General features: G+C 48.0%; 1 protein-coding gene across 2 annotated transcripts in view; it reads left to right on the forward strand.

Annotated features, from left to right (window-relative positions):
- LOC139061218 (solute carrier family 2, facilitated glucose transporter member 10-like) overlaps positions 1 to 18,292 on the forward strand; it is a 94,260-nt gene that overhangs the window by 54,166 nt on the left and 21,802 nt on the right. The window contains exons 1-3 of one of the 2 annotated variants that reach the window (XM_070540883.1): positions 413 to 2,476; positions 10,119 to 10,322; positions 17,510 to 17,626. In XM_070540883.1, the coding sequence (XP_070396984.1) occupies positions 2,386 to 2,476; positions 10,119 to 10,322; positions 17,510 to 17,626 (412 nt within the window). In that variant the 5' untranslated portion in view covers positions 413 to 2,385. Of the gene's footprint in view, positions 1 to 412; positions 2,477 to 10,118; positions 10,323 to 17,509; positions 17,627 to 18,292 lie in introns of those variants that run through there. The other variant, XM_070540884.1, reaches the window with a different exon arrangement.

Here is an 18,292-nt window from a genome sequence, read left to right on the forward strand (position 1 = left end):
TGCCGCAACATTAAACCAACGCGTTCTTTTTTTCTTCTTCTCTTTTGCATATAGAGCGCCACAGTTGCCTCGCTGTATCTCCCGCTTTGCATGCTACGTCTCCAATCCAGCTGCGCCTCTCCAACCTCCTTGAGCGGCGTCCTTTCTCCAGCCGCTTGACCGATGCCCCGCCGTAGTGACTACGTCGCGCCAAGATCGCGTTCTTTGGAGACCCCTCGTCCTCGGCTCCGCCAAGCTGATATGGGCTCTCACTCGGTCGCGTAAGTGCCAAGAGAGAGAAAAAAAAAGGACGAAGGCAGCACAAAGAAGCAAAGAGAGAAAAAATAACAAAGGACAGAAAGAAAGAGACCTTCCCGATATGGCGCAAGGAACGGGGAGCACCGTTACGTCGCCAGAACGTCTCGACTTCCCTTCCATATGCGTCGCCGAAGCGGTCGCGCCGATACAACGCTCGAGCGTGTCTAGCGTGTGGAAGCGGCCCAGCGCCGAGAGCACCCTTTGAGATGCTACAGAATGACCGGGCCAGCTGCTCGGGGGTGCGCCGCTGACTGCGATCCCCACGGAGAACCGTTGTTTGCCGAGCCAGATCATCGGTTACACGCTGCTGGCACCGTATTTTCTTTTTCTCGTGTGGCGTGATGAAAGAAGAAGAATATGGTGAAGAGTTGCCAGTGAGGTGTGCGCGGCGCGCTACGCAACAAGTGTCTGTTTTCAGCACGACGAGCTCGTTCAAGCTCACGTGCCGTGGCAAGGACTGCAGGCGCTTCGAAAGCACTACACGTGGAGCATCGGTGGAGGAGCGCACCCCGCTATTCGAGTGACCGGTGATAGAAGAGCTGGAGTTCACCAAATTTGAAGTAACACTCGGGGAAGCCCCGCGCACAAGGTATAGTGCCTAAGAACAATCTCGGTGCGTGAAGACAGCTACTGGCGCGTGTTTTGAGGAAGTCACTTTAGCCAAGCCAAGGTCACTTCAACGAGTAAGTTCGGTAAGGTGAGCTCCGCTATTAGCCTTGTCGCCTAGCGAAGAACCGGCGGTCACGTCCCCCAAGTGTTCCCATGGTCGCGACGCCTTGCGAAAGGTCGTAAAACGCCGCAGGAATCTCGAGTGCCAGTGGACGGAGTGCACCGAAGAGGTTGTGGTGCAAGAGAGACCGCGAAGTATAAGTGGCTCGGCAAAGCAGCAGCGGGAGCTGTAGAGTTCCAAATTGCCCTTGAGACGCAGTTGAAGAGAGACACAGTTGTCGGGGGCAACCCAATAGAAAAAGAGAAGCCGCCCTTAGAATTGCGCTCGCCGAAGGTGCTCGACCCGAGGAGCGAAGGAAGACACGAGAAGCTGAGAAGCTGGGGCAACGGCTTCGGGTTCCGCGATCCGCACAGCCGAGCGAACGACAGCACTACTGTGGCGGTGGACGGGACGACGTGCGAAGGTTCTAGGAGGAGGGTTGGCCGTCTTCACTGCGAAAAACGGTGACGTGTGCAAGGTCCCCGATGGGCACCGGAAACACAACGTTCGTGGCGCATGTTTTTAGGTCAACGATACAAGAGCAATAAGTGTTTCGGTGTTTTGTCGCTCATTTGGCCCATAACGAAGCATAACCCCGTTGCAGCAGCGTCTTGCGCAACCCAAACACAAGTTCGAGCAACAGATACGCAGCGGAAACCTGATTTGGAAGGTGCGCTTACGTCTTCGGAATACACAAGACCACCCCACCCGCGTCCCGCTCTACAAAGCAAGACAGAAGGATTCGCGAGTGCAGTCAGTCGCGTTTGGTGAAGACGCGAGAGCGTAGGTAACGGAGATACTTCGAGGGCCAAGCGCTTCGCCGCAAGAAAACGTGCTTCCGAGGCTGGCCGAAGACGTCGATTACCCAGCTGGACTGCCCCGCTTTGCGAAAGAGCCTCGCACGACTCGCATCTCGGCTAATGCTATAGGTGACGACATATAACGTCGCATCGTCACAGCCCAGGCTGCGGAGGAAGAAAGGCCGGAGAAACGCGAGTGCCGCGCACTCTTCCATCACGCGCTCGAAGACCTCGACGAAAGGTCAGCCAAGGCACGCGGCAAACCACGAAGTTACTCGCCGCCGCTTAAGGTCGGGAACTCTCCCGTAAACGTTCTGGCGAGCGACCAAGGAAGGAGTCCGGGAGCTTAAAAGAAAATAATAATCACCAACATTGATCGAAGACAAGGGTGCCCATTATTTCGCCCGAAGCCACCTGCACGCGTCGACGTCTTCGGGAGCAAAGCTCGCGGCCAACGCTGTCGACGCTGAAAGGGCCGTGGCTGGCGACAACTGCGTTCGCCTGTCGCCTTTCACTTTGCTGCCACGCGACATAACCACGGCCCCGTCGAACGTCGCGGCCTCGCGCCAGCTGCGAGACATGAACGCCCGCGCGGACGCGGCGGCGGCAGCCGCCGGGACGCCGCCCGTCTTCGACGACTACCGGGCAAGCGAGCCGTTTTTAGGCAGCGGTGAGTGACATGCCCGCGCGGGGCGAGGGGGGTTGCGTGACGCTGACCTCTACGCCCGCTGGTCGCTCGAAAAGCGCGCCACACACGAGCATAGACTGCAAAAGAGTACGCATTTGGGCTGGTTGGTTCATGATTACGAGCAATAAAAACAGAGCTAAACGACGGGACGAGTGAAGGGACACAGACAACAGCGCTGTTGTCTGTTGTCTGTTGTTGTCTGTTGTCTGTTGACACTGTTGTCTGTTGACAACAGACAGACACTGCGCTGTTGTCTGTTGACAACAGCGCTGTTGTCTGTGTCCCTTCACTCGTCCCGTCGTTTAGCGCTGTTTTTATTGCTCGTAACGAGCATAGATTTCAATGCGAGCAGGAAACAACTGATCAGAACGCCTTTTACGCGTAATTACGCGAAAGTGCCACGTGTAATGGCTCCGCCGTCAATCTCTTAAGCGTGGAATGGAGCCGACAGTGCACTCTGGAGTCTGACTTGGGTCACTGTTACAAATGCGGGCGAATCTGGGAACGGAACAACGAAGGGGAACAGTTAAGGAATTGCTTGCTTCTGAATTTGTGTTGACAGTACAACCACGGAGTTTCTTAGAAAAAAATTAGTGAACGGAACTCTGGCACGAGTGCGTACGGAAGTATTCGTCCTTCTGGCTTGGAATGGCTCACGCGCCTCTTAAACTGATCATATTTAAGAAAATATTGCTTCATAAATTCGAGAATTTCGCGACGATTGCGCATGCGTGCAGATACTTACTGCCTTCCCGTGTTTAGAAAACTATTGGATTGGTGGAAAATTCAGATAAGTAAAACGCCACAAACGACGGCACAAGGAACATCTAACCAAAAGAACAGATTAGACTAATGAAAGTATCTGCCAATCTTCCCATCGCATAGCCGAACGTTTGAAGTACCTGCCGTGGTTGCTTATTGGCTATGATGTTGGGCTGGTATACGCGCGAGGTCGCGAGAAGGAATCCTGGCCAGGTTGCCGCGCATTTCGATGGGGGCGAAATGCGAAGACACCCACGTACTTAGATTTAGGTGCACGTTAAAGAGCCCCTGGTGGTGCAAATTTCCGGAGTCCCCCACCGCGGCGGTCTCCATCATCTGCTCGTAGTTCTGGCACGTAATACCCCATAATTTGATTTGAACGATTGACGTGTCAGAGTTACCTATATATTAATTTCTGTGAGAAACCGTACGTACGACGCTCATGCCAATCTCAGTTCACCCTGCGTTACTTAAAAACTCATCGCTTGGTTCTGCGGGAAGCGTGATTGCGGAACATCGTTAGGGGCGCGCTGCATGGAAGAGAATGTTGCCGTGCATTATAATTTCTATGTCGCAGCGCTGACGTTAATGAATTGCACGATTTCAAGTGCACCTCCCGCGAGACTCAAGGTCGTCGTTGGCATATCACCGTGCGCACATTGGGGCCGTTATTTTTCGCTGCAGATTTTATCTCTCAAGTACTGCCTTCGAGTTTCTCGTAAGGTCTTCACAGCATGCGTTAGACATGCGTCGCACCATACGTGATTAGTGCGTTGGTATGTTCTCAGAACCGACGTGGTATGAAGAAAAAGGAGTCCCTTAGAAACCGACGTACAATTGGGACACGCTAACTGAAACATTGAAAAAGAAAGGAACAGAATATAGCGGGGGAAGAGGGGGGGAGGGTCTGATGTCGGCCGACTCTAAGTAAAGAATACCGTACTCATAACAGCTCCAGGCTCTGGCTATTTGTAGGGATACATCGCCTACTAGCAAGAAATGGTTCTCCCGATGGGATTATTTTGGCTGTCGACAGTTTAGTAGTGCAATTTGTACCCGTCTCGCTGGCTTCGCTGTAATGGTTCAAAATCTCATGTGAATTCGTGTTTCCTGGTTTTGCGAGCAACAATGGCGACGGTTCACGGTCACATGAATTTCATGCCGATTTGTGCTTTAATTAGGAGAAAACGGCACATGAAACGGCAAAATGTGTCGAGCGTGCACGTATATTGAGGTTCAATCGTTGTTTCCACTGCGCTGTAGTTCGAGTGCTCGCACGAGTTATAGAAGTTATCGGAATCGAGAGTTAATCGGCCACTATGGAGGTTAAATATCGTTTCTTATCCAATGTTTATTGTAAAAGAAATTGTCGCACACACAATGTGTCGGCTAAATATATAAAAATTTGCACGGCTAATCCGAAGTCGTGCTATTCAATTTCGTCCTATTATACAATCAAATAGTTCTCTTTAGCAATTTCGTATGTTATTTCATCGCTTGCGGATCGTGTTACATCTAAACGGAGAGACTAAAAGCGCGAGTTTGAAGCAGAAATGCGTAAAACAACGCCCGCACGCCATCCCATCTTGGTGGAAACAGTACGTCTACCATCACCGTTAGAATTGAATAATTCGGAGTGTCCTTATTTGTGAGATATTCAGTTAATTGTAGCCCCGTGACACGTTTTGGAGCACAACATAATGGTTTGCCCTTTGATTTTGACGTATCTGGCACTCGCGTTTGCCCTTTGACAGATTTCTGGCTATACGTTTCATTCCAGATCTTTTTGCGTTTTATTGTACTGCTGCTATCCCGTTCTCTATTTTCTTTTCCCGCTTTTATTTTATGCTTTAACTGTTTGTTTATTCACAAGTGCACCATCACGCAAAGAAACCAAAGCAATCATTGCAGCCCAGGGGGTTAGGCGCGTTACCTGCTGACCAGCTAACTTTTAAGGGCCCGCAGGCGAAGGCAACTTTCAGGATCGAAATAACGAAAGTCCTGGCCCATGCGAATGTACGGCCACCAGCCGGGAGTCACGGTCGTTAAAAAAATATACGAAATTGTGCGGTTTTATGCGCCAAAACCACCATCTGATTACGGGGAACGTCGTAGTGGGGGACTCCGGAATAATTTGGACAACCTGGAGCTCTTTAACGTTCACCTAAATCTAAGTACACGCGTGTTTTCGCATTTCGCCCCCATCGATATGCGGCCACCGTGGCCGGGATTCGTTCCCGCGACCTCGTGCTTAGCAGCCCCACACCATAGCCACTAAGCAACCACGGCGGGTAGTCTCGGTCGTGATCGAATAATTGGGACGCTTATTAACAGTGGTTTACTGCGCGAAGCAAAAAAAAAAGTACTGAACACTCGTTTATGAGTTAACTGATCACGTATAAAGAAAAACTGATTGTGGTAAGCTTGTGCATTTATGCTTGCACCAATGGCTTGGCAAGCAGCAAGAAGCGTTTACCACGTGCCGAAGAAGGAAACATTACTTGGCAGGAAGATTTGATCCACCTGGTTAAATATTCTTATCAGATCCATTACTCGTCCTTGAATTTGGTTTGCGTTGCAGAGGTGCTCACCTGTTTCTATGTACGCATCCCCCATTCGTAAAGGTATTAATATGCATATGTGAGACGTGCCTATAGGCACGCCTAAAGATATACGCTTTTTTTCTGTCATTGTTTTTTTTTTCTCAATCGAATGGGTAATTTGATCTGACGTTGTCCCAACATAAATTTTGTTCACAATTCAGTTCCGCATTTGCACAACTTGAGCTAAAATTCTTCCCTCCCTTCAATGTCCGACGTTTATTACTTGTGGGTTCTGGAACGATCTTATAGCGGACAACTACTGTGCGTGTCAGCCTCAAAAGATCCGTCCGTCAGTGCATGGCTCTTGTCTGGTCATTTGATGAAAAAAATTCTTCTTGGATTTTGTATCTCGCGAGAGTAACTTAAAGGCAACCACCAGTGTGGTATTCTAAATGTACTGAGAAAATACCCGATTGGTCTCCTTTATGTATTCGGTACGACAGCTATTCTTTTCATTAGAGTTATATCTGTGTTTCCGTTGAGGCCTTTAACGTTTTCTTTAGTAATCGGCGCAAAGCGATGGCCGAAGGGGAGCCGCACTGGTCACGATCACTCACATGAGTCTGGTCTTAGAATGACCAGCTTGTACAGACGCAGAGCGTGTCACAGTCTTTGAGGCCGCCTCCGGCACCGGCATTGCCATCATCATCATCACCGCCATAATCACCTTCATCACCGCCACGAAGATCATAATCGTCAACCGAAATATCATCAGTTATCCCGTGCGCAATATAAGGTGGAAGCATTGAAGTCTCCATTATAGGTAGTGAGCACTGCGGACTATCAAGCCTCCTGTAACAGCTTAAACGGACAGTAAAGAAAAATATCAAGTCGAGGTATAGGTTGAAAAATTAGGCTTTCGTAATAAGGAATTCGTCATTCGCAACAAAAAAGGGCATTTTGTAACCGCGAGAATGACGTAATTGAAAACTCGGAGTGGCGCCACCTCTTGCGGGGTGTGGAACCTCTCTTATGTGACGTCAGCACTGCTGTTTCGTACCGAGTGGCTGCTATATCCCGCCACTGCGAGCCGCCCGCGTCGCTTTCTCTGTTTCCAACTTCCGAGGCGGCCACCACCCTCGCCCACTCTCGCTGCCATAACTATCGATATATGAATGATACTGAAACTACGAGTGACACCGCATCCGGTATCATTCCTGAGCACTGAGCGACTCACGCAGTCAGAAACCACCTGCAGCCGCAGAACCGTGCGCTTCGGATATGCAGCTAAGTAAAGATATTCTAAAGGACATAAGAACCCGCACAGAGGCGGGTCACGTGGAGATTACGCAACTCCTTCGTTTCTGGCGCGGGCGTTCAAATTAAAGGACCAGGAGACGTGTTCATGGACGGTCACTTTTCGAGCTATCTTTCAATGCACGCTGATTGGCTGGTTGGGCGAAACCGCTCGAATCATCCAACGCACCGTGTACTACGGGACGCGAAAGTAATAGTATATCGACGAAAGTGATCGAAAATACCTGACCCAGCAGCGGGTCCATCGGCAGCTATTTTTTACGCAGCACAGTGGTATATTGGCACACAGAAAACGATGATAAGCTTCTATACGAGTACTTTACCGATCTAACTGGACCTAATATTTTCATTTGGCATCCATGAGTGCCGGAAAACACATTCACATACACACGCACGCACACATTCACACAAACACCGAAAAAGAACCCTGCCCCCCACCTTCCTATGTAAGGATGTGGTCACGGGTATGGTTTATACTGTGCCACCCACTACCTTTAACATAAATTTTATTAAAAGTATCCAATAATACTTTTTTCTAATATCCAAATATTTGTTTGCAATTTTTTCGCGTGTGATTTTGTCATTAATCGTTCATCCCAAAAATATTTGTTATATCTCGTGTCTCTTATGACTGAAGTATTTTGTCCCTGCATGGGGGAAGGAAGGAAGGGAGAGGGGGCTAATACAAATAGTGCATTCATGCCGCCACTTTATAATGTCTGTTTGTGCTTGCTATCTGAACCCAAGATGTCATCAAGCTACTTTCTTTGAGCTTCTTATCTGAGGTCTTTTCCGCAGCTGACTGGGACGAATAAAACCATGCACATTAATTCAAATAGGATACAGCACAAGCTAACTTCGGCCATGTCTGTATCAACTATAAGTTACAGTTATTTCAACGGAAAAAAATAACCCACCACAGTTGCAGTGAAAAGTTTCACTGCTGATAGAACGAAGACCTTTTCAGTCACAGATTTGTTACACAGAGGTACTTCTGTATGAAATCCCAGGACAGGCTTCTGTGTTGGTTGAAATCATGGAGGAAGAATATAACTTAGAATGGGCCATTGCGCCATGCAGCGTGCCTTGGCAAACCAACTTTCCGTGAAATAAGGTGCCACATGGTGCCACATGGTGCCACATGGCATGGTGCCAATAAGGTGCCACATGGCAAACTTCTCTATAAAATGGAATGTATGGGTATACCATTTTTTATTATTCAATGGATTCAAGACTACCTTACAGACAGACGGCAATATGTGGAAATTAATAAGACCGCTTCTAGTGTTGTTAATGTTCATTCAGGAGTTCCTCAGGGAAGTGTGCTGGGACCTTTGTTGTTTTTAATATATGTAAATGATTTAGTTGCGGTTGTTTTTAAAGATGTCTCTGTTAAGTTGTTTGCAGACGACTGTGTTGTGTTTAAACAAATTTCATCCGAACATGACCACATCTCTGTTCAAAAAGCAGTTTTTGCTATTGAAGAATGGTGTCTGAAATGGGCTATGGTACTTAATAGTGAAAAAACTGTTCTTTTGCGTGTAACTAGAAAAAAGTCTCCAATTTTGCTTCCTTACTTTCTTCGCGGCAACATGATTTTGGAAGTTGACAAATATAAATATTTAGGCATAACACTCGACAATAAGTTAAAATGGTCGGCTCACATTACTAATATTTCTACATCTGCATTTCGAAAGCTATGGGTTTTACGAAGAAAGCTAAAAACTGCCCCTGCACACATAAAAAAATTGGCTTACGAAACTTGTGTGCGGTCTTTACTTGAATATGCTTCAGTAGTGTGGGACCCATACACAAAAAAAGATATAATGATCCTTGAAAAAGTCAATAGGAAAGCGGTTAGGTTTATATACGGAAAATACAAAAGGGAAGACTCTCCTTCGCAGTTAATGATCTCAAATAACATTCATACACTAGAAACCCGCAGAAAGATTAATAGATTGATATTCTTGAACAATAGTTTAACAGGAAAAAATAAGCTCCAGCTTCCAGAGTGCATTAAGCGTCCTCTAGTGAGAAGGACTCGGAGCGTTCATGAGCATTCACTTGCTCCCATCTTCGCCAAAACTAACAGCTTTAAGTACAGTTTTTTCCCTAGAACAGTACAAGATTGGAATTCGTTACCGGCATCTGTTTTTTCCTCACAAAATTTTTCTGATGCGTTACATCGTCTACTTACCTGATATGTATGTTTTGTATCCTTGTGCTGCTAATATTGTATAATTTTATTCTTTGGTATCCGTATGCTGCTAATATTATACAATTTTATTCTTTTGGTTTATTCTTTTGATATATGTGTGCTGCTAACATTGTATAAATTTTATTCTCTTGGTTATGTAACAATGTAAATTCATTCCTGCTAGGGCCAAGCAATGGCCTGCAGTATTCTGAAATAAATAAATAAATAAATAAATAATAAATAAATAAATAAACCATTCTCTTCGCTTTTTTTCCCCTTGAAAAATCGGTCAAACACATGACTTCTGCGACTCAGCACATTGACCTACAATTTTTGGTTCCCGGTAGTTTTTAATCGATGCGCACTTGCGTGACTGTTCTGCCTGCAAAGTGGGAGCGCTTGAAACCTACCGTGCACTCTGACGCAGCGATTTCGTGTTGGGCCGGCTCGCATGGCTTCAGTAGTGTTGCATAATGTTCCCTCTCAATTATTTCCTTCCTGCATGGTCAAAATTACACTGGTCTACGCAGGCACCAATAAATTTGTTTATTGATGCACTGACTGCTTATACGCTTTCAGTTTCGCGCCTACCTTTGTAAAACCTCGTTATAACGAAGTTGAAGGGGTGCCAAAATTACTTCGTTACATTCGTTACTTCGTTCTGACCATTAGTGCACGTGCTTCACTTTGAATCTCTACTGGGATTCCAAGGCTACTTTCGCTTACCTAGTTACGTTCATTATTTCTGCACGTCCCGTTTAGTTACAACGAGGGTTGACTGTATTTCTTTTCTCTCTCGCTACAGCGGCAACTCCGAAGGCCCAGTCCGTGTGCTGTGATCTGCCACCGAAGCTGCCCGGCAACAGCGAGAAAGAACAGCATGCCAACCAAGAACAGGCTGCTGCTTCAAACCAGCCGGGTGTCAAAGCCAATGACGTGAGCTTCCTTCCCGTCCTTCTGGCGGCGAGCATCGCCTCCCTGGGAGGCATCCTTTTCGGCTACGATTCCGGTGAGTCCGGCCACCGAAAGTGCAGTCATTAATCGGCCTGATTTGTCTTGCTGTGTTATTAGTTATTGTTTTGGAAATGTCGGAAACGACAGAGAGAGAGAGAGAGCTGTTTGATGAAATGCTGAGAATTCTGCCGTCGTATGAGTATAGCCAGAGTCTTCTGAAGAACTCTGGTATAGCCTGAACGCTACTCTGCATAATGAAGGAGATCGGCTCCAGAAAATCCCTAGGAGGAGGAGAAGGAGGGCAGGAAAAAGGAAAGGTTGGAGAATATGCGATCATGGTTTCCTCAGGTGAGACAGAAGTAATGGTGTTGATTTAAATAAGCTAGGAATTGGCATTTAAACAAACGTTGAAGGAATGAGAAATGAAAATTAAAGCTTGACTGCCACATTGAAGGATAAGGCCTAGAACGTAGTATGCTCGGTAGCTCGAGTTCTTGGGAAGCAGGGGGCCATCCTGCTGAAGTAACAAGTGCTTTCGTCTCTAAGTCGGACATTCCAACGAAAATGTGTTTCCTGGTTTCTAACGCACCACAGCTATCACAGTAAGCGTTCCTGGTCAATCTAAAACGGCACACGTATAGTAATCGGCAAATGCTGCGTTAAGGCGAAACCAACGATACAATGTCCTGAAGTGACGAGAAATCTGATGTTGAAGTGTTGATATTAGGACGGGATCAATTAAAGGGAGAACGTTTTCCTTCCGCATGGGCGTATTGTTAAATTTGATTTTCTCAGCGGTACTGCATGTGATCTTGTGAAGTACGTTTGCTTGAAATTTAGTTGTAGACCTATACGGGGCCTTTTCATTTTCTTTCGCAATTCCTTTTTTTTCCTGTGTGCCGCAGTGTCCGGTAAATCGCAGCAGTATAACAGTGCTGCCAGTCACCATGGTCATACGATGAATGTAACTAATGTTTCGGGTAACTGGATGTTGGCAGTGATAACGTCCCCGGCATGTCTACAGTGTCCAGCTGTTGCATAAGTGAAATAATTATGCCAAACGAAGCGACGCTGACGCCATCGTTTTCAGATCATCGTGAGCAGTCCCGCACCGGTGCATCGACTGGGACGACAGAGGAGGCCGGCGTTTGTCAGTGTGGGCGTAGGCAGAACGTGCGACTTCGTCAATTAGCGCGCTCAGCTACCAGCACAGTAACTCCAAGAAATTATTTCCTTCAGCGCACACGTGGCGGCAAATGCGCAATCGCGATGTGGCCAATTTCTTGTCTCCGCGAATTATGAATAATATAAAAAATTGAACTAGCAGGAGCATTCACTGGCCTTACAATGACACAACCTTACTTAGCGTACAGGTAGTGCTGCTGCGTGCCTATAATTGCATAATGCAAATCTGTCGTACAAGTACTGAGTGCTTCTTCAAGCAAAGTAACTGAAGACACGAAAATGCGCCGTCTGCTGCAGGAGGGCTCTTTTTGTTGTTTTTGCTAAATCTGTTAAGGGATCACTAAATATAAAAAAAGATAATTTTAGTTGTGCTTGTAAATTAACCTTACACATTAGCAATAGAGCCTCTATTACCGCGAGAAGAGCCCTGGTGCGCCAGACACGACGCAAGAAGAAAAGCAGGTGCCAATGCTGGCTTGAAATTCCCATACCAGCAGACGACGTCATGATTTTGACGCCGCCTGCTCGGGCCCATTTAAATTTGTGTCTGTAAAAATGAACTGCGCTGTATTCTAAGACAGCCAAATACTGAACTTGGGAAGCTTCAGGAACCCTTACCGAACAACTGCCGAAATGCAAAAAAAAAAAACGATTTAAAGATGTTGTGCAATCCGTGACGTCACGCTGGCGTACCACGGCCCACAAGTTTAGTCGCAAAAATTCAAGAATTAAGCTTTTACTGCGATTTGGTCTTCTAATAATCAACCTGCCACCACGAAATCAACGAAAGAATAGTCTTTCGAGGATGAGTGATTAATCTGAACCGATTCTGCGTTTTCTTTTAGTGGTGAGTTTGAGCCTAACGAGAAAATGGCATCTGAAATATCGCAGAGGTGAGCCAGGTATCCGGCAGTCCCTTAATAAATGATGGCTCACTCCGCCGTAGAGAAGGCAAGGACTGAGGCACTTAACGCGGTGCAATGAGCATTTTTTTGTGTGTGTGGCCGCAATTAAGCGCAACAACGCGATGGATCTTGCCCTTTGATACGCAAGTAGTTAAACGTCTCGTCTATGAAGCCGACTTCGTTATGTACAAAAGTGGCGGCGATTCCCGCTGATTGCCGTGCGCACAAGAACTTCCTGGTACAATTAGCGCAACTATAGCGCGAGAATAACGTTTAAGGCAAATTACAAAAACAAGAGTAGTTGTGCCACAGATTGAACGAGACGAAGGGCAAGTCGACGGACCGGCTTTTGTTACAAGCATGCGAAGCCAACAAATAATCGAGCCGACGAAAGCATAGGGGAAATTATTAGTTGTTTTGATTGAAGTGTACAAATGAGAAGCTAAGCGGGAAACAAAAGTGGACGAAAAAACAAATTCGACACCCCCCACGGCGGCAGGTTGTTTTCTCGCCCACTTTCGTTGCCTATTCGCGCGTCATTTCTACGCTTGAATCAAAACCGTGAGTAATTTCCCGCGCGCTTTCCTTCGCTTCGTTGTGGGTTGGCTTCATGTGTTTCTGTCTGCCGCAGATTGTGACTCGGATTTTGAATAATCAAGAGATAACGCTCTTTCTTTCTCATTAACGTCGTAAAGGCAGAGCACTCTGGAAAAACCCCATGGCAGGCAAACTCGAGCGCAGAGTGCCGCCTCAGGCTGTGTTCCGTGAGGCTTTGTTCGGCATTAAGAGCTCGTGCTGGTGTGCCTCGGTGTTCGTCCTTGCATACCACAAGTGCGCTGCCTTTACATCAATAAGGGACAAGCAACTAGCCCACTGATATCTCCTCAGCTTCTTTTCTTTTTTTGTCAGCTTCCGAGCACTAATCCCGGGCCGAGAAAAAGAGCAACAAATCTCGAACGCAGTTTCTGCTCGAGCGCCCACATGGGCTTGTACTGCGGAGTCACGGCGGAGTCGTCGAGAACATCGCCAAGCGCCGGTTAGAACTCACCCGGCGCCGCAGTCTGCTCTTCGCCACCATATCAGTGCCGACGCCGCAGGTTAGCGTTGGAGGCAGGAAGGCCCTGTGGAGAGCACAGACCAAGCGGTCTCCGCGACGAAAGCGCGCCGGTGACAGCACGCGTTATCTGGGAAACAGAACCGCGTGCAGAACAGGACCGAACCTGGAGTCGTTTCCATCCTCCCGATTCTCGCGCCCTCGACGTCTGCACATCGGTGCCGATCGTGGCAAACAGCGCGACGTTGTAACACGTGTTGTAGCTGTGCAGTGGGCAATGATTGATGTGCTCTTACAAAGTAAGCTGTTAGGCGAGTTGCTAAACGGTTATGAATAGAAACAAAACTGACAGCACAATGACAGAGAGGAGACAGTGAAGACGACGGGACGAATGCTTATTTACAACTGTATGGTTTGCTTTTCTTTCAATTCCTAAAGGCACGCAAATAAATACAGTCTTCTCATTCAGTCAGCCGCAGGAGCAATGGTTGTCATCGGACGCGTGATTAATAAAAGTGGTCTACCAGCGTCTAATAATCATTGCATAATCATTGCAAAATCATCGCAGTAAATTGCGTGAAATTGTTGACTAATCGTGATTGGTAGATGGCATTAAAAGGTCTACAGTCATGATTAGTAGACACTTGGAATACAACGTGTGACGACGATTAACCATTGCGCTTACCTCAATGGCAAGGTTGCATCTATTTGCGGGCCTTCCGGAATGAACTAGTTGTAAGCCAGCGCTCATCTTGTCGCCTTCCTTGTCCTTATTTTAGTTTGATATGTCATTCTTTTATTTTTTTTGCGCACTTTTACTTATTCACGAACGATGTGATGATTCCTCCTTTGGAGTAGTACCTGTAGAACGAGTGTTATAACTGCAAAAAAAAATTTACCTAAAAACCGCGGGCAGTACTGAATTTGCAGCTGCGTCTACAGTGATTTCGCTCCGACCTCGCGTCAGTTGGACGCGTCGCTTGCAGCACGCCCACAACAGTGGGCCGGAAACCACACAGCATATACTATAGTGCAATGTCAAAAGGTGTCACCCAGGCAGGGGCGGTTATCGGACGTCCCGCGGCGTCCGGTGTTGGTTTTATACATACTTGAACGCTGCGAAGCCTCCGACGACGTTAACGTGACGCAACTGTAGGTTACGTAATTTTTCTTTGAGAAACGCACCCGGGAACTCGCACGTATGCAGAGTCGGCGATAAAACCCACACTGATGGCTCTAGTGACAGTGACCCTGGCTGTAGTATAATGACAGAACATTGGCCGTCCTTGTAACTGCAACTCCAGCGGCTCCGAACGAAGACCCTGATGAATTTCACCGTGCTTAGCAGACTTCTGCAGACTCTTCCGCACTGCTGCCGGACTACGAAATCCAATTGCTAAACACAAGGCATATATCCTCGGCCGGTGCGTGATATATCGGTGATGTCCGACCGCTTCTCGGCCAGCGGAGTTGGGCTCTTGCGTTTCACGAGGTAGCGTTAACAACGCCTAGAAAGAGCACCCTTGACCACTGGTTAGCAGCTTAATAAAGGGAAAATGAATGGTTAAGGGAAATGGTCAGCAGCTCACGCTGCCTCAAGGTAAGAAAGGCAAAACAAAAACAACAGCGTTGTCACCTATCTACGGCGACTCATTGCGGTTCTTAGAAAATGTCGGGACGTCCTGATTAGGACCTTCGGTTGGAAAATACATCCCTCGCCCACGTGCCGAATATTCTTGCGCAAACGGTCCATTGTTTGCATCCCGGTAAATTGACTCGTAATCTCGTAGTGGAAAGTTAGCTAGTTCGACTTATGCACCTCTCTCCCGGGTAAATGATTCCACGATACGCCGACCTTGGCAGTAACACAGAAACGCGCGCAAAAGAAAAAAAAAGAAAGAAAGAAGAAGAGAGGGGGGGGGGGAAGCACTTAGGTCTCAGATATACGGAAGCAGCGATGCACGAGACCGCTTCAAATCGTATAGTGGCGCCGAGGTCAGCGCAAGCACGATAATCGTAGGGATTTGCCCGCGCAACGACAAACAGGGCCGTCCGCGTGACGCCCGGCCTTACGTGCACCCGTTCACGGCCTCGGTCAAGTTCGGGCTTGTTAGAGAGCGTCCGAGCTCGTCGCCGGGACGTGATAATAGCACACGGGCACACACCTACCTACCTGCCCAGGAGATAACCGCGCGCGTTTCGAAACGATGCCAGGCTCATACGGCCCTTGAAGTAGTGTAAGGGGAACATCCTCCCCCTCCTCTGCCTCCCCTCCCTCCCAAGTATTCCACTCGCGGCTTTTAGCTTTCGCTCGGACGGACAGATTGCTGTCGAAGATGTTTGCATAGCTGCCTCCGTACACAGCCACTTAAGTTTGCGGGGCTGCGTGCTTCCGGAAGCGTTAACTTTCCTCGTGGTATTTTTGTTTTTTTGCTTGCCGGCGGCAAGAAACAATAACAAGTTGCGCGAGCGTATGCAGCTCATACGCGCCGCGATTCGCATAGAGACGGGCACGATTATGAAGTCGTGCGCCCTGACAACCGCTGTTATCGAACATGTTTGTTCGGAGCATAGGCGCGCGCCCTCTCTCCCTCAGGAGGGGAAGGGGGGGCGGGGCACGTTATGACAAGCATCGGCGCTCGGCGGGCACCGATATTAATCCACGTGCAGTGCGCAATCACTCGACTCACGCGACCTCGAAATCGCTTCGTCTGCGCTCTTCCGGCATGACCTGCGCCCCCCGAAGGTTGTCGCCTGTACGTATATATTACTGCGTACGACGAACGTCCGCATTGCTCGACGGCGCGTGGCAGGAACCGCGGGGACGACACTTACGCACGTTCCGGGCAGGCAAAGGACATCCGTAAGATGCTGTTCGGACCTGCTGGGGAATCTGCGCGACGATTGAACTGAATTGTCAGCGGTTTATAACCTTCCCAAATGGCTGAATGGGCGTTGAGAGACGCTGTATGAAAATGCCGGGTTAAATATGTCGTACCTACGTTTTCTTTTTCTTTTTTTTTTAGCGTCCACCCAATGCAAGGCACGCGAGCGTATTTACATTCCGCACCCGTCGGTATGCGGCCGCCTTGTTTCTTTATTTCATTTATTAGGCACAAGTAATTTCCCCTATGTTGTCCTTGGTGTCAGTGTTTGTTGGCTTCTTATGATATGACTAATAAAATTATATGAATAATAAAAATAAATTATTGCGTATTTGCCTACATCTTGGTTGGTGCAGTGAGTGTTGTATGTTGGGTGAATTTCATGCCCTTATGCGGAAACACGGGAAACCCAATTTACAGTTCTCTGTTGCTCACCGGTACACATGTAGGTGCGCATGCATATGGGTACCGGGCAGCGAGACGGTGGCGCGGCCCTGGCGGCATGCTGAGGAGGTGCTTCACGTACCAGTTGTAGCTGACGATGGCGAGCAAAAGCATCGCACGCGCTGCTAACAAAGCTTTTTTGCGAAATTTCGCGAGACATGCGCTGATAATTAGCGCAGTTTCGTTTTAATAAGTCAGATACGTTGATACTTATTAATGTGGTGACCCATCGATCGTAAACGCAATAGTCGCGAGTGCGAACGGGAGAAAGCGCGATAGAAAACTTGCCGTGTGGCGGCGCCACCAGAGGGCGTGCCGCGGCGCCCCCTGTTGAGGCGATTGGAAGATTGGTGGGAGAAAAGTAGGGAAACGACAAAAAACGGACACGTACAAAAGCAAAGTTCGCAATATAGGGGATCAGAAAATTTGGTCGTGGGAGTTCATAGGACATTAGGCAGTATAATAGCAAGAGCTTGGTGGCGCAACCCAACGCCCCGTTCCAAAAAGGACGCTCATAACATCCATCCATCCATCCATCCATCCATCCATCCATCCATCCATCCATCCATCCATCCATCCATCCATCCATCCATCCATCCATCTAGGTGCTGCACGGTCTCTATATTTATATACAGTCACTACTGTTTCGCTCAAAACCTACCTTGTACCCCGTGGCACATACTTTGTCAAGCTTGTTGTGGCTTTTGGGCTGCATCTCCGATATATTTTGGTCTCATTTGACAGTGATTTGGTCTCCTCTCTTTCGCAGGGATAATAGCCGGCGCTCTGCTGCAAGTTAGGGAGGTCTTCGACCTTTCCTGCGACGTCCAGCAGCTGGTGGTCGGAAGCGTGTTCTTCAGCGCGTTCGTGACGTCATTTTTCGGAGGTGAGTGTGCAGCTAAACGATTACATATGCCTCGCGGAAGTAAGAAAAAGTCTGCCTGGGTGGGACTGACCGCACGGGCTGCTCCAATCTGGGCTTGACCGGTGTGGCAAGTGCTTCGATCAACGGCCTTGTAAAAATGGTGCTGCCAAGACTTCAGCTTCTGTCGCATTCTTAGAGCGGATGCGAAATGTAAAAAAATTTAAGAACAAGTAACGAAAAAAGGTTCGCTTGGTTAGGCTCATGGGCTGCCCGTTAAAGAAGCCGACGCACGGCTCGAACTAATGCAGGGTCCTCCACTATACCACTTCCCCCGTGGCCCAGGCGTCGCTTCAAGACGTCAGAACCCAGAATAATGGATCAGCGAATCGGTCAATAAACCCACATGTGCAATCCACAAATATAGATTCACTCAATGTGACACATTATCGTCGTAACTCGTATGATGCTCGTATGATAAGACTGATTAGAGAAGGTCCGACTCCAGCGAGCATTAACGATTTCTTGAACGAGTCAATGGGGAACGTGAGCGTAGGCTCAGAATTTACCGCCAGAGTATAATGTCACCAGTGACTTGTATGTCGCCGTATGTAAAAATGCAAGCTCATTCGTTTAATAACGGTGCAGAAGAAGCGACGCCTCTGACTTTGTTGCCGGAAAGCGGAGTTC

This window comes from Dermacentor albipictus, chromosome 6, assembly GCF_038994185.2.
Source record: "Dermacentor albipictus isolate Rhodes 1998 colony chromosome 6, USDA_Dalb.pri_finalv2, whole genome shotgun sequence".
NCBI classification, from domain to species: domain Eukaryota; kingdom Metazoa; phylum Arthropoda; class Arachnida; order Ixodida; family Ixodidae; genus Dermacentor; species Dermacentor albipictus.